This window comes from Dermacentor albipictus, unplaced genomic scaffold (assembly GCF_038994185.2).
Source record: "Dermacentor albipictus isolate Rhodes 1998 colony unplaced genomic scaffold, USDA_Dalb.pri_finalv2 scaffold_13, whole genome shotgun sequence".
NCBI lineage: Eukaryota > Metazoa > Arthropoda > Arachnida > Ixodida > Ixodidae > Dermacentor > Dermacentor albipictus.
Window position 1 is genome coordinate 9,930,802 of NW_027225567.1, and position 17,189 is coordinate 9,947,990.

General features: G+C 47.4%; 1 protein-coding gene across 3 annotated transcripts in view; it reads right to left on the reverse strand.

The window, feature by feature from the left end:
- The window catches only part of LOC135915698 (5-phosphohydroxy-L-lysine phospho-lyase), a 56,481-nt gene that overhangs the window by 18,037 nt on the left and 21,255 nt on the right, over window positions 1-17,189 (reverse strand). For all 3 annotated transcript variants that reach the window (XM_065448836.2, XM_065448837.2, XM_065448839.1), the window contains 2 exons: window positions 14,816-15,027; window positions 3,091-3,191 (listed from right to left, as the gene is read on the reverse strand). In XM_065448836.2, coding sequence (XP_065304908.1) covers window positions 3,091-3,191; window positions 14,816-15,027 — 313 coding nt within the window. The remainder of the gene's footprint in view (window positions 1-3,090; window positions 3,192-14,815; window positions 15,028-17,189) is intronic.

The window sequence follows — 17,189 nt, forward strand, 5'->3', positions numbered from 1 at the left end:
GAGCAGGTCAATCGTGAATTTCGGAGGAATAATGCAATATGGAAGCGCACTTCGAAACCACAACGAAACAGAATTAACCAGCTGTACTGCAACTGTGTTAAGCAACGTCTTAAGCTAAATTTTTAAGCAGATAACCCTGATACTAAGACAGTCTAGTAAATGCAAATTATGGTAATAGTGTCTAGATTTTTAATTTGTGGTACAAATTACAAAAATATGCATTCTGCAATAGCGAGTCAGAAATTTCAAAAAGTAACCCGAGACATTTTTTATAATTACATTTTTCTTCAATACTTCGACAGTGCCTGGGAATGGCTTCGCCAATAGACTGTACAGAGAAGCCAGTGTTATGAACTACTATGGTTTGCTGAATGCCATTCCTACCACGCCTTCACATTACACGAGGACGTGGGAACGTTCCCCACCTGCGGCAAGTTGTTTTTTCATCAACTTTCATTGCCATTAATTTATCATTTGTTTAATTTAATTAGTAAGTACAAGTATTTTCCCCCATGTTGCCCTTGGCGTCTTTGTTGGCTTCCGATGATTTGATTACGTAATGAGAAGATGTACAGTCACAGACAAATAAAACTTGAATAAGAAATCACAAAGTAGAACACTTTTCTTAAGTAATAACTCACTAGCATGTACTTGCGCCGCTACTTATCGGGTTGACAAAGGTGCCATAGGGCTCGCGCTAAGCTTGAAGCCAAAATTATGCCGACATTACATATTGGCGAAAACAGACAGGAAAGAATGCTTTCTAGGTAGTCCCGACGTGTTTAACTACCATATAGCCAACACTTTATTATCTTTCTAGGTATGCGTTTATGAGGCAGTGTCACTCTACACAGGAAATAATCACATGAAGGCATTATCAGCATAAATTCAAAAGCAAACCATTCCGAGACTACTCCAATGCATTAATTATTTTGTTTCCATTTTAAGTGAAACTGAAAAAATTTGTAGCAGTAGCTTAATTCAGACTATGAAACGTACACATGGCACTACTCCATGCTTGGAAACTGGCTACCAGTTAAAGTCCAATTTTTTAGACTCCCTAGGAGCCATGAAAACATAAAAAAAAAATGAATGCATGCACTTTAGTGCCCCAAGAGCTCAAATCATCACAGACACATTAGACATAGCTCTAAAGGCCTGCCAGTACACTTATTAAGCGTATCGTCAGTCGTAATTAAGGAATACATATGTCCCGCGACAGTTGGCCCTATACATTCTCATTATGCTTCACAGCAATACTTCGCATTTGCTTCGCCGCATAACACTTCTGTATTGAGGCCATTTGGGAACTGGCATTATGCTACACATCATGCTTTCTGAGCTTCGAAGCCATTGGTAAGGATTACAAGGGTGAAGTCAGCACCACTGCTAACAGCGGTGAACTGCTTCAATGAAAAACACACCACCAAACAGGAAGAAGCCTGGTAGCGAACGTTGGAGTAGCTAGGCCTAGCATTGCCGCAGTGGTGGCTACAGCTGCCAGTGGATCTGCAGCGAGAGCACTGGTTTGGGATGGCAAGACAATCAAAATGGCAGTGGCTTCGATTAAAGTTGTTTCAGGCCTCCAGTCATGGCAAAAAATGTCGGGAAAGTCAGACAATGAAAAGTTATGCATCTGCAATTTCAGACGTTCTTATACATTGACTTTATGGGGTATGTGGCAGTTCTGCGAAGGCATCTGAATTACCGAGCATGCCAGAAAAAAATTGGTCATTGACAGTAATTACACATAAATGCCATTCGTTATGGCACGCTGTTCTATTTATGCCAACAGTACAAAAGCAAAACTGGAGACCACAGTGGCAACAAGATAATGAAGCACTGGATGCGAGGGAAAAACAGCTAAATAAGCTTCTAGTTCGCTCGCAGCACCCTCAGCCTACTTTTTGTTGTTTTCCACATCAGTTAGGAAGTGCCGTGCCGCTCGGCCCACTCAACCATATTCTAGCAGACTATAAATACAGCCGCCCTGGCCATTCCGACCGCAGCGGCAACAGTTGGTAGCGGCCACACATGCACCGCCCACTTGCCGGAAACGCCAATAAATCCAGTGTTATAAGCACAAAAATTACGAGAAACTGTGTGGGAGGAGCTGTCGGGCAGTATGCAGAATGTCAGTGGCTGCACTCTTTTTTTTTTGGAGAACGAGCCCGCTCACTGTTTGTGGCTACTGCCACAGCACACATGCTAAAGCAGTTCTGGCACAGTGTGGTGCAATTTCGGTCACTTTTCTGCGTTTGGTGCAGGAATTCGCGTTTATATCAAATTGGCCCAATTAGCGCAGGAGTCCCACCCCTGAGAATAGCGTAGTATGCACGTTGAGTCGATATTACCGTAGCTACAAATCACCTCAATTTGAAAAAGAAAAATGAAATCGGGGTCTATGAGGGATGCTGGATTAATTTTGACTGCCTGGGGTTTCATTTCCACTAAATTACAACCACACAAGCATTATTACAAAGGTGCAAACATGTTCTCTTTTGGAGAACTAAGGTACCTTGCAAGAGAAAAAAGGTACAAATGTACCAGCAAAATAGTGACCTTCCTCAAAAAAAAAAAAGAAAAAAGAAAAAAAAACATTTTGCAATGACAGTCGATTAGTACAGATAGCAGCAGTAAACTAAAGGGGATTTAGCAGTACTCCAGGAAGCTTTGAAATTATCAGGTTTCAACGAAATGTAGCACAGTCACCACAACAGCAGGGAAACGAGAGCTCAAGCTTATGCAATGAGCAGTTTTTTTATAAAAGGAAAAACTGGCCCAATACCTTGCCCCCAATGGAAGTTGCCACCAGAATAGTGACGTATCTGCCACAAAGATTTCTGGCTTTTTTGCTCACTGTTAGTGCATGCTCAAAAATAAGAGATCAAAAAGAAAAATGATAAAGCACAAGAATAACCAAAGGAAATTTCAAGGTTTCTGGCAGCATTCAAGCAAAGTGAAGAGTTAAGGCACAGCCATGCAGTGACAAATAACTACCATCAGGCAAATGTAGAAAAGAAAAAAAAAAGGACACTCCCGTTAGAGCTGCCGTGAAGCTGCAGCTGCATAGATGAAAGCAATGCTGACCTTCCCCCTGAAGCTGGAAGCCCCACATGTGCTCTCCAACACGCCCGAATCCAGTTTGGACTTCATCAGCGATGCAGACGCCACCAGCTTCTCGAACGTACCTAGAGGCAGGTAAAGGAAAAATAAGGTGATCCCATAGAAGACTATGTAGAAGAGCAGAATACATTCCACTCCAAGTTTCACACCGAACGTGAGCATTCTGTCACTCTATGGATTTACTGTGATAGCAATCATATGGACATGCCAGGCGAATTTTGGCCATGGTCGTCGCCATGATGTTTCATATAAATTCCAAGTGCGATAAGATTATGCCCTGCACGCCGTAGGTGCCAGGGGAAGCATGCGAAGGTGAGCCAAGAACTATGGCAGCTTGACGCATGCTCAGTGTTGGAGGTCACATAATCAAGCGCTCGTGTCCTCTAGCCTGGCCCATAGCTATGCAATGGCTGTCTGCAAAGCTGAGCACGTATGCAGTCTGCACGCCGTATCTAGGAGGTAATCTGTGGAGAGTGCAACGGCGAAGGGCGAGTAGAGATTGCCGGTGGCTTGATGTGCACCATCTTTCCGCATGCCTTGTGTCGGAAGTCGTGTAATCTCGCGTTTCAGAAGCACATTGAAGCACGAGGCAGCCCGAAGCATTCGCTTCCCACTGTCAGTGCTCTTCATCATACTATCAGCGTTGAGGCAGCAAGTGTTCGTGGTCATCGAATGACATCTGTACATGTTTGCTTGTTAATTATCAAGCGAATTTTTGGTGCCACTAATAACCAATATAACTAATATTCTTACTGCGTAATTGTCTAATACAGCAGAACCTCATTCATACGTTCTGGAAAAGGAAAACACAAGAAAAACATACTAACTCACTAAAGTACTAGGTCCCCAAATAAATCTGGCAGACTCAATTGTAGTTGACATCTATGTTTTAAAATGAAGGGTAGCAGAAATCATTGTAGCCCAAGAGAGAGAGAGAGAGAAGTTTAATGATACGAAATGCAGAGAGGCCGGCCTGAGGTATATTCCTCTAGCCAGCTATTCGGCGTTGGGGGAAGGGGAAGAGGGAAAGAAAGAGGGAAGAAAGACAAGATGCTGATGCGCACCGAGCTGGTGGGGCCCGAGAGGCCAGAGATGCACTGCTGTTTTCCTATTGCTTAACGTTTCAAACAGTGCCAGGAGACAAAATCGAGCTGGTGGGCATTGCCGGAATATAGTGCAGCCAGAGCAAAACATGACAACAGCAAGGAATGGCGACACATTTGGGTTATCGCCTAGATTCTTATCGCAGTAGGGTTGGTGGCAATAGCAGCGAATTTTAGGTGCAATCTGCCAGGAGATTTGCCGGTATTGGAAGAAGAAACAGTGCACGCCGGCACTTTCACAAGTGAGCAAGTACTGCAGGAAAGCTTCCCTGAGCTATGCCTACTGCTCTCATTCGAGCGTGCCTCGCATCTTTTCTTGTTCACATGGGATCTAGTGTTCAGATTTCAGACTAGAAAAAAAAAATGCGTGAATTAACCAAATGTTTTATTATTGAGGGTATCAAGAAGACCATAAGCAAATGTTTACTACATCAACACTCTTCTATTTACTGAATCAGCAAATCTATTTTGCACAAAAGCAGTACGGAAGCTGCAACTGTCATCTCACTACTGATTAATGCTATGTTCAGACTACGTTCGTAAGGCGCCGATTTTTCGTAACATGCGTAAGCGGAAGCGCAACAAGCGTATGCGTCTAGTTCAGACTGCGAACGTAAAGGTAAAAGCGTGCGCAATTCACGCAAAAATCGTGGGTGAGAGTATTAAAGGGTCGGCAACATTTACGACTGTGATATTACAACCGTTGCGACACAGCCAATGACCGATAAGCTTTCAGTTTTCAACAACCGGTGACGACACTTCCGTTCTCCCGTCTGCACACAGCTCCGGGCGCGGGAAGTGTCATTCCGCCATTCCGTGCGCATGATTAGGTTGGCTGTGTTCGTGAAAATTTGTGCAGTGCGCCTTGCGAGACCGTTTTCAGTTGATCTGGTTTATCCGCCGAGGAAATCGATGGCCGCAGATGCGTGCGCCCAACTTCGATGGGTGGTCTCACTAGGTTTTCAAGGAAGCGCAACTGCTGGGGCGACATGCGCATGAAGTTATGAAAACATCACAGCGTCACCAACTCGGAGCTTGGCGAAAAGGTTGCGAAAAATCGCCGTCCACGGCGCTGTCGAGAAATACTTGCCGCTCCCAAACCCTTCTGCGTCGCCTTCGTCGTCTTTGTGCGATTGAATACATGACTATAAGTTTGTTTTGAGCGTGAATATCTTCAATCTCGGCCAGCGCTTGCATGTTGACAGGAGCCATACTGGACCGCTGGTGACGTCGATACTGCAGCTCCAAATTTGATTGGCCTGTTGTAAAAGCCGTAATTTACGCAGCAGTAAATGTGAACAAAGGTGCCGGCTTAACTGCCGTAACTTTTTTTACAGCCGTTACGTTCGATACGCCGAAAGAGCTGTTACGCGCGTTACGACCGTAGTGTGAACATAGCTTAATACTCGCAGTGCTGCCACGGCTTCATCCCGAGACATACTTTTTACTATAGCGCTCATCCAGATTATTTTTTCATCCGCGAGCTGCTTGCCAACAGAACATCTGTCCATTGCGAAGCAGCCAGTACTCTTCATCCTCGAGAGCTTCCGCCGTGTTTATGACAATGCGCTAATTCTGAACAAAACTACTGTTTGCCCCAACCACTGCAGACGAAACTGTGGTCTCTATTGATGTCATCAAGGACAGCGACCGTGCAGTTATAAGGGCACACGGCCAACGCAGTATTATGCACAGCGGTAAACACAAGAATAAGAGCTACAGAGGCACAAATTCACATAAAGCAGTCCCACGTTCACGTACGATTTCTGCCACTGACGATGCATACTGTGATGCTTCATTTTAGTTGGAAGCCAGTGCCGCTCTTGCTCTGTTGTGTCGCTCATTTGCGGTGTTCCATGCTCACCGATCTCCGAGAGTTGTCCGAATTAACAAGTGTGTGGCCCAAGACGTCCAAATTAACGAGAGTTTGATTCCATTAAATAATGCATATGCTTGCTAGGACCAAAGGACGAGCCCGATTTTTGGAATTGACAAGGTTTTACTGTATTGGGCGATTTTTTTGGTTCTCCATTGCAAACGCTGTCGCCGGGAGACCACACAGAACAGTATTGTACCAACGAAGGTTCTAGCGTACGTTGCTATTGCTATTGATGCTCCGCCTGAAAGGTAAAGTGGAACCCTTTTCAGAGCACAGCTCTCAGGTGCCTGTTTCTGTGGCGAGAGTAGGCGTTGTCCCTCGAAACCGAGCAAACAAGCACAGTGAAGGATAAAAGGGAATGCGGAGCACAATGGGAGATGAAAGATGATAACGAAGTGAGTGCAAGGAGGAAAGCAGAGAAGGAGGGTACAGTGAAAGTATGAGAAGAAAAGCATAGTGTCACGCAAGACGGGCTTTGCGGAAACAATGGCTACGAGATGGTGCTAGATCAATGCGTGCTGTCTGTATGGAAACAGAGCTCCATGAGTGGAGTTCTGTCTGCGGTGGCTGCTGTGAATCACCCCCACGTGTCACCCACGCGCTGCCTCTCGTGATCTCCAGGTTAGAGAGGCAGTCACATTATACTTCGCTACATTTGCAACGTACCACACGAGCCGGATTGTCTGCCCTAGCCAATACATTATGAAAGGAAAACACGTATAAAGCTACAATCAAATTTTGCATTAGGGTGTATCGTGATCATTGGTGAATTTTTTTTATGTTTGTCTGTGGAAAGTCGGTATTTTCCCCTTTTGCAGTTTGTTTTTCTTACTTTGCCTTTTTCATGTGGAGACCATCTATAAAGGTTGGTCCTCAGGCATTATGCTTTTAACAACACAAGCGTTTGAATCTCTTTAAATTCTCCTTCAGCTTCATAGACTGTTAGATGCGTGCAGCTGTTTGGTCTACATAATTTGTACGTTTGTACAAGCTTTGAAAATTATTTTGGCTATACAGTAAAACCTTGTTATCATTCATTCGGAAAACTCGACTAGTCCTAAGTCCCAGCCAGCATATGCATTAATTAATGGAATCAAACTAATTCGGACATACTTGGCCACACATTGGTTAACTCGGACAACTCTAGGAGCGCGGCGAGCTCAAAGCGCCAGAAATGTGCAACCCAAAACAGCAAGAACGATGCTAGCGTCCAACCGAAATGAAGCAGCGGAGTAGGAACTGCCATAGTCATGAGCCAAAATCATACAAGGAATGCTTCGCTACTATTTGTACCGTTACAATCTTTAATCTTGCGTTTACCACTGCGTCAGCACATCAGTCATGTGCCTTACACCGCGTCAGCCATGTGCCTTCGTTATTGCTTAGTTGCCACCCATAATTGCGTCCTCAGCAACCACAGTTATTTCCGCAGTGGTTTTTGCAAACCATAATTTCGTTTTGATTAGGTGAATGCATCGGCCATGTGCTTTCAGAATTGCATGTTTGGGTCCATGATCTCGTCAAGAGTGACCATGGTTTGGTCCACAGCAGTTGCAGCAAGCAGTACAGTTGACCCTCAATACAACGAAGTTGTACTTGCAGCGCAAAACTTTGTTAAATTGCAAATTTCGTTAATTCGAGGTTTGAAAGTTTCAGCACTAAAAAGAACTTCACAAATTCCCAGAGCATTCCTGGTGGACAGTATCTTGCTAGTAAGCGATTGTAAACAAACTGCAAGAAGGTCAGGCTATAATAGCAAAGCTATGAGCACTAGCGCATACGGTGGAGATCGCGCCATGAGCAACGCATAGATGGGGCGCATGGTGTCCTAGATTTGCGTTGCACGGTGCCACAAATCTTGGATGCCATGGCTGACCGCTCTTAGTGCCCGAAGCCAGCGCCTGCAAATTAAAAACAAAGTGTAAAGCCATTTTTACTCGACCTTTGCACTTGCTGCCGAGAGAGAGTATGTGTAGAAGGAGGGGACGCGTGCATTCCTGCCCCTCCCCCCTCACCCCTTTGTGTGCTTGGTCACGTTACTGTGCGTTCACTCCCTCTATATCCCTCTTGAGCAGAAGACATTGCCAGGCCTCGCATTTCTCGAGCACTGCGAGCTGCTGCACGCCTCACTGCCTCTGCAAGTTGTGCACCAATGCAGCAAATGGTGCAGCGGTGGTCCCTGCCTACCAAGTACCGGCACCCACCCTTTGACGGTGGTTTTGCCGCTCAAACGTTTCATGCAGAAAGATCTTCGAAATAACGTTTGCCTCGGCCACGGAGTAAGACATATAGGAGGTGAAACTCTCGTCAGCGCGAGCGAGCGCGGGCGACCAGATAAAGTCACAATTGTTGCATGCGCCGACGCTACCCTATGCAGTGGCGGCACCATGCGGCGCGTCATAGAAGCAGCAGCGGAAAAAAAAAAGCAGCGCCCGGCGCTCACTCCGGCGGCACCCGCTCAAAGCAGACGACAAGCAGACGACACGGGTGTTTGCTTCAGCGGGTAACCGAACTGCGTAGGTGCGCGCACTCAAGAAAACTGTTTTGTTGTGTGCCCATCAAAAAAAGCAACACGTGTGGCAAACTTCCGCTAATCTTCCTCTTATCGCCAAGCAGCTAGGGCAACTAGTTTTCGCGAGTCTTATAAAAAAGAAAAGGAACGGAAACACATGCACGGCGGCATCCTTCCTAAGCGCACCCCTGTGAGCACTAGAGCGAGAAAGAAGCGGTCGCCCTTTGAGCGATTAGGAACGAGATAGCCATCAGTTTCGCAAGCGCAAAAAACCGAAAACCGCCCGCCACGGAGCAAGATAGCCCTGGCTACAACCAGAAGCTACGTATGATCTTATAGCTGTCATGGAAAACGCGTTTTATTTTTTACTGTGCTCAAATGGCTGAAGCGTAGCAGCAGTTGCTCTTCGGGCTACAAGCGGTAAAGAAGCGCGCGAGTGCCCTCAGTAGAAGTCAGGCGCGCGCGGCCGAACGGGAGCAACACTCGACCGGTTGCCCTGGCAACCGAAACAGCGGTAATTTCTTCCCATGCCGCCAGGTGCCGCCAGCATGAAAATATATCCGCGGGCTTGTGACCTTTTCTGGTCGCCGCAAACAGCGGAGTTTCCACTCCTATATTTCTTGCTCCGTGGCCTCGGCCAACATATTTAGTGTTTTGCTAGATGAACTAGCCACACCAGCTCCAAGTTCATGCTTGAGATGGCCAAAAAGTTCGTTAGATCGAAAGCATGTCACGAAATAACAGTAAAACCTCGTTATAATGAAAGCTGGATATAACAAACTAATGGATATAACGAAGCAATCATGATTTCCCTTGAAATTCCTATATATGCCCAAGCATTGAAAACCTCATTTTAACGAAGCCAAAATTTCCTCGCAATGGGTATAATGAACCTTTTTTTTTTTTAGAGCGTAGCCCTTTGGTGCCTGTTCCTGCGTTTCGCGGCGCCGTCGTGCCTTGCCATAACCAGCTTCGTAGCTGGGGCCAGCACGCTGCTCTAGCTGTGCACGCTCCTGGCGCCATCTCTCGCACACAGTGCAAGCCTTGCTCTCTTCGCTCCTCTTCCAATGCCACCCATGTACGGCGGCAATCAGAGCGCTGGCTCGGTGGCAGCTGATCTCGATGATGTGCTGCTGCCCAAGCCGAAATGCATAGCTGCCACCATTCGCCGCTGCATGTTCGCCACTGCGTGTACGCCACCGTGCGAGACCGTGCGGTGTTCTCTGCTTGCCGAAGTGCCAGCTCAGTATCTGCGGATCACGGTGCACGCTTCCCAAGCCAAAACACAAAACCATTTTCAGATGACTCGCTAGCAGCGTCAGCGGTGTCAGTCAGTCGCTGCCATCTCTTCGCCGCGCAACGTTCCTATGTGCCTACACGCTGCCTCCTGCAACCTCCCGATAAACGAGGCAGTTGCGCCAAGCTACGCTCCGTTTGCAGCGGTTGGTGCGAAATGTTCCACACCAAACAGATTGTCAGAGGCTCACAGACAGTTTATATTATAATACAATCCATCTGCCTATATAAATAGTTTATTCTCGGCCAGTTCTTTCCGAGCCATGAGTGAGGCAACCGGTAGAAGCCCTTTGTCTGCTGCTGCTAAACGAGCTGCCCGAGCAGAGGCCCAGCGCTGTAGCTGCCAGAATCCAGAGGTGTGCTATGCCAAACCAGGCATTGGTGCAGCAAGTATAGCATATATCCATCTATTTCTCCGACCACAAAGCTTCCTTCATGACAATCAAGAACTGGGAATGGAGCGTTTCTTGAAGAAGTGAAGAATAAAAAGTTGTAACTGTACATCCATATCTTGCTCGAATTATTCGCCTCAGTATACAGAAAAGCCGAAACAGGTGAAGAGCTGTGCTCAAATTTCACATTAGGAAGTAACGTAAAGCCATCGAGTCCAGCATGAAGAAAAGAGTGGTCGAAGATTTCGGCACAGCATTGAGCACGCTGTCGACAATTTTGAGCAGCAAAGAAGCTGTCACCAGTACTGTCCCACGCGACGTAAAAGGCGACAGAAAGGAGCTGCGAGCCCCTGTTATCGAAGCTGTAGAGAAGGCGGTCTTCAAGTGGCTTTTGGATGCAAGAGCAAGCAGCACTCCTGTGAGTGGGGTACTGTAGCAGTGCAAAGCGAAGGACTTCGCACGCACCATGGGGCACGACGATTTTGTGGCGAGCGTCTGCTTGCTGCAGCGTTTCAAGGAGTGCCACAACATCGCCGGCAGGACTGTCAGCGGGGAAGTGCAGTCAGTCGACCGCCAAGCTGCAGCGGCATGGGTGGAGACAAACATTTCACAGCTGCTAGAAAAATAAAGTGCCAAGGATTTATTCAACGTGGATGAGACAACCCTGTTCTACCAGATGCTGCCGCAAGAAACCTTGGCCCTCAATGGTGAACGCTGCCGGGGTGGTAAGGAGAGCAAGGTCCATGTAACCATGTCACTTTGTGCCAACATGGATGGATGGGAAAAGGTGCCAGCCCTCGTGGTCGGCAAAAGTGTGTCACCATGATGCTTTAAAGGCAAACGAAAGCTCCAAGTGAGTTATTGGTCCAACCGTAAGGCTTGGACAACGAGATAAATTTTCACACAATGGCTGTGGGAGTGGGACGAGCGGCTGGGCGAGCTGACCCAGAAGATATGCCTCATAAGGGACAACTGCGTGGCCCACCACAATGCCGCTGTACTCAAAAAGTTTGAGCTATGCTTCTTGCCGCCAAACTGTACTGCAGTTGTGCAGCCCCTTGACCAAGTAGTTATCATGAACTTTGAATCGGCTACCGCAAGTGTGTGATCGACCGGATTCTGTTCAATACGAGCATGAAGCGCGAGTCCACGAATGACTTGTACATGGCGATCGTGATGCTACAGGCTGCTTGGATGGTTGTACCAGCAAGCACGATCAACAATTGCTTCTGGCATGCCTCATTTGGCGCCAACAGCGAAGATCTCAGCGAAGATCTCGGTGAACGATGGGAGACCTTGTTGTCCAGCCCCGACCTGCCGACCCAGCTCACGCTGGCGGCTAGAGGCCAGGAACTGCTGGACGCATATGGGACCCGAGAAGAAGGTTCCACCCCATCTGGTGCCAGTGCACACCAACCGTCACTAAGGGCTCAATACAAAAGTCGATTCTCTCTCTCTCTCTGCCGCCAATCAAGGTGCCTCGGGCAACCAAGCCCTAGCGTCGTGGGACGCTCTCCTTGGCGCCAGCATTGTGCCCAACTGCAACACCTTCTGCACGTATGTCAGTGCTGATGCTGACACGGTGACAATGGAAGAGCTAACAGAGGCAGAAATTGTGCGCACGGTGGCGAAAGTGCCTAATGACGACAGTGACAAATGTATTGACGACAGCCCGGAGCCTAATATTGGTGAACCTGACATACCGACATAAGTGCTGGATGCGGCAGACCTGTTGCGCCGCTTCTTTGGTGCTCACGATGACAACGAGGACAGACTTGAAACAGCGGCTGTAGCTGAAAAAGCTATCATTTGCCTGAAGAAGATGCAGCAGAAATCTATCAAGGACTTTTTTTCTGGGAAGTGAACCGCCAGTTGGTATGCTGTTGATCGATCAGTGATGAGCCATTTGGCGGGAATAAAGTAGCCATTCCTTGCTGTTCTTTCTTTTTTCGCTTGTTTCTTTCCGTGCGACAGCCGTTTTCTTTTTCGTGTGGCAGGCTGCTGCAAGATTTGGTGGCGAGTACAACCTCTCTTGCTTTCCAATTGTGGATAGAACTGGATAGTGGCTATAACGAAGGAATGGTTATAACGAAGTAATTATGACCCCCTACAACTTCGTTATGACGAGGTTTTACTGTACTTTGTTAAATTGCAAAAGAAAATGCACTTTTCAATGCAACTAAAAATGGGAAATGAAAATAGTTTCTTGGATTGAGATTCGTTATATCGAGGTTCGACTGTAGTTCCGTTTTGACTCTGTGCAATGGTTGCAGATGTAATACAACAAACACAGCGGAAACTGTCAAGGATCAAGAGAACTGGCTACATCGCGATGGATGGGGAAAAAAAAAAAAAACACCAGCTTACTGGCAAAAAAATAACTACGATGTACACACAGCAGCAAAATGTGTGTCTCAGGTGAAAATGTGTGCCATGGCCACAGTGCAAAGGAAATCGCGAGGCCTTCACTGCTGCGAGCACTTTTCAGTCATGAGATCACGAGAATTGCAGCTTCCACACTGCTTTCATGCAAAATATAAATGGGGTTTGCCGATTAATTCACTAAATAAAGTAGTGCTGATGTAGTACGCACATATTTATTGTTGCTTGATGCCTGCAATAATTCAACATTCAGTTAATTTGGATACTGTTTGCGGTCCCGTGGAATCTGAAATAATTAGGCTTTACTGTAGTGACGTACCACTTATTGTGTGGATGTTAGCAACTCCGGCAACATACCGTATTTACTCGAACCTAGGCCAACCCCGATTCTAAGCCGACCCCCTAAAGTCCGAAGCTGACAACAACAACAAAAAAAATATATATATGTTATGTACCTCGAATGTAGGCCAAACAAACAAAAAAAGCGAGGACAGCGTTCACAAAAGACAAACAGCATTTATTGAATCTTAACGTGCAGAGCTCATTCAACGTCGTCGTTGTCGCTGTGTTCCTTGTCACTGTCACCTTCAAACAGTGCACTATCTTCGGTACCGTCAAGCGCATTAGATATGCTGCACTTTTTAAAGGCATGCGCGATCAAAGTACCTGGGATGTCATCCCACGCTGCAGCTACCCAGCCCGCCAGTTACGATAGCGATGCACGTTTGATGAGGCCCGTTGCCGCTAGCATGTGGTCTTCCTCAGTCAACCAGTATGTGTAATATTTCCACGGACGATCTTTGAAAGGTTTGTTGATGCAGACATCAAGTGGCTGCAACTGGCCTGTCATGCCGCCCGGTATGACAGTGAGGTCCGTGTTCGCTTGGGTGAGCGCAGCCTTCACATTGTCGGTCAAGTGCCCATGGTAAGAGTCGACAACAAGGAGAGAGTTCTTTGTCCAAAGGGCTCCTGGACACCGTCGCCACACAATCTTAACCCACTCTTCCACCATCGCACCCGTTCTCATTTGCCCGCACAATGACATTTCTTGGGAAAGTTTCTCGAGCAGTCAGTATCTTCCTTTTAAATATCACATAAGGAGGGAGTTTATGCCCATCAGCTCTGCAGCACAGCATCACAGTTGCGCGCTGCTTCTCGTAGCCCGCAGAGCGCACCTTTACCTCCTTGGCACCCCTTTCATCCATGGTGTATGCCATTGGCATATCAAAATACACAGCCGTCTGGTCGGCATTGCCGATTTGCCCAAGGTTGTAGCCTGCCACTTCTCGCTTTCGCAACACATAGTGCTGAAAAGCTATCAGCTTTTCTTCGAAATCGCTTGGCAGCTTCTGGGTGATTGAAGTGCGACGTCGGAGGCTGAAGCCGAAGCGCTTCATGAATTTCTGAAGCCAGCCCTGGCTGGCTCTGAAATCCTTTGGCGTTAGGCCTCGCTCCCTCGAATGTTCCATAGCTTTCGCTTGGAGCACTTCTGTTGTCACTGGAAGGGCAGCTGCTCTCTGCGTCTGAACAAAATCGGCCAAAACTGTCTCCACTTCGCGGTGACGGCCTTTCTTCGGTCCGCTAAATGGCATCCTCATTGAAGTGCACGCAAAGAGCTGCTGTCATTGTCCCCTCCAACGATGGACATTTTTCTCGTCGACACCGAAGTCCCGCCCGACTTGAAGGTTCGACGATGCCTCTGCGGCTATCAACTTTTTGCTTGAAAGCGGCACTGTAGTGGCATCTCCTGCTTAGTGCCATCGCGATAACACCACACCGTACACCGATATGGACGACACGACAGGTCAAAATGGTGACCTCGCTTGTGTACGGTTGGCTACTGGCACGGCTAGTAGCGGCTGCGATACTGACCTTTCTAGATGGCGCTAGCTATGCACCATATTTAGCAGTTGCAATGAAAAACTGGTGTGTTTTTTAAAATTCTCGAATCTAAGCCAACCCTAGAGTTTGCAATATGATTGTCTGAAAAAAACTATCGGCCTAGATTCAAATAAATACGGTATGCTATAAGTGGTCTACGCTGTACAATTCATACAATTCACTATGTGGACACTTGGACCTACTGCTTAGCAGGACCAACACAGTTGAAAAGCACAATACTCACTGGTAGACATTGCGCAGATAGTTCTTGGGCAAAGGAAACTGCCCACCACAGCTGACAAGCGACTCGTGGATGAAGGCAGCAATGCGGCGACCATCTGAGTGGGCCCGATCAATCAGGTTGAGAACTTCTTGGGCATACATCAGACCCAGGTCAGTGCCAGGTGGGTAGTCACAGTCACGGTACTTGCCCCGGTAAGTGCATGGCAGGGGAGCCTAGAGAAGACATGTCATTGATTAAAACATTCGCTTGGATGTTTACGGTTCATGTTCTCAACCAGGACACAAGACAAAGACAGTTGTCAAACTGGGTTCTGCGAGTGATCAAATCAAATTCAATGCCATTCCATTTTCCCCCCATAATTCCCACTATTTCTTGGTTTGGAGAAGAAATTTCGCACAGCATTTGGGATTTAACAAAGTCACACTACTTCTGCAGTGTTAGACCAGCGGTATCAACATACAGCAAGTGGCATGCTTAAAGTTTCATTCCAAGCTGCTACAGCACGCAACTTGAATATGGTCCACGGCAGAGTCTTGCATGCACCGATTTACCTTGCACCACAGTGGTTTGCACGCTACAGTCGAAGCCATTTATAATGAACTCAATTAACTCGGTGAAAAGTAGTCTATGTATCAGTAGTTCATTGCACGTGAACTCTCCTTTCAAAACTAAAAAAAATTAACGACACTGAAACTGGCATGGGCACTTACCATTTGTTATAACTCAACTGTTATGACTGCTACCGGGTGGGAATGGCATCCGGCCAGACGGCCAGGAGCATAATAACACCCACACAAGAACAGGAACACTGCGCCCGTTTATTCAGTGACAGCCCTTTGTTCAGACGTTCTCAAGCCGCTCCGGCAAGTGCGATGACGTCGGTCTCGCGCCACGGCGAACGCGGTTTTCTCCGTCTTCATTGTCGTTTTCACTTTGCAGCACTCTTCCCTCCTTAAGAAGTACCGCTGTACGGATTTTTGTATACGGGTCGATCTACGAAGCACGGCTGGTTGAGCTTCTTCTGGTAGCATCGGTACACCAGCTGGTTGATCTTGCGAAGGTTGTGCCTGCACAGGACTGTATCGAGGACGGACTTGATCCATGTGACGCTGAAGCTCACCTTCTGCCGTTTCAACGCTGACGATTCAGGATCCTCTCGTTTCTTTCACTGTGGCTGGCAGCCACCTTTCTCCTTCTCCGAAGTTGCGAGCCCAAACAGGAGTGCCCGGGCTCAGCTTGTTTTCTTGATCTGCCTGTGGACAGATAGGAAAGGTTACGCATCATGGAAGGCATGTGTCCAACTGAGAACGGCTCTGGTATCCCAGAAGTCGTTGAGACGGTGATTGTCCATCATCCAGGGGTGTTCTACGGTGGCTGAAGAGCAGTTTAGCCAATCGCTCAGACAAGTCACCTGACCTAACCTTCTTGAGGCCATCTTTCAGCGTCTGCACGGCGCGTTCAGCAAACCCGTTCGATTGGGGGTGATATGGTGCTGTACGAAAGTGCTTTATGTTATTTCCTGTCAGAAACTTCGTGAAAGTCTCTAACGTGAACCGAGTTCCATTGTCTGTCACAATGGTTCTTGGTATGCCCAGCCTGCTGAAGATTTCACGCAAGGATGTAATTGTCGATTGTGCTGTGGCATGACGCACTGGAATTGCTTCGATCCATTTTGAATGTGAATCTATGGCCACTAGGATCATGGTGTTATTCACTGGACCAGCATAATCCAAATGAACACGTGACCAATTCTCGTGCGTTAGTGGCCAGCTTAATGGTATTTTCGCCGGTGGCATTGCGCTTGCTTGTATGCATGTAGCACACTTCCTACTGATTTGTTCGATAGCTCCGTCGATGCCCGGCCACCACACGACAGTACGGGCCAACGCCTTTATTGCAGACATTCCTTGGTGCGTCTCGTGCAGGAATTGCAGCATGTCACCACGAGCAGCCTCGGGAATCACAACTCTGTGACCCCAGTAAATGAGACCTTTGTAAACGGTTAGCTCACTTTTTCATGCGAAGTACGAGTCCAACCGCGGATCAGGTGCTTTGCGTTCCTTTGGCCAACCATGAAGCACATAGGACTTGACATTTCCAAGTACTTGATCTTTCTCGGTCAACTGTCTCATTGCTTGCGACGAAAGGGGCATGTCATCCAGCTGCTGCAGCGAGTGCACGTACTCGTGTAGCTCCTCTGATGTGTCCTCGGTGGTTTCTAGAGGAAGCCGCCTGAATGCATCTGCATTCAGGTTGTCCGAGCCAGGTTTGTACTCTATCTTGTACTGGTATGCTCCCAGCAGCAAGGACCAACGCTGAATTCTTGCGGCAGCCATGATGGGCGTGGGACGATCTTCACGAAATAGACCCACCA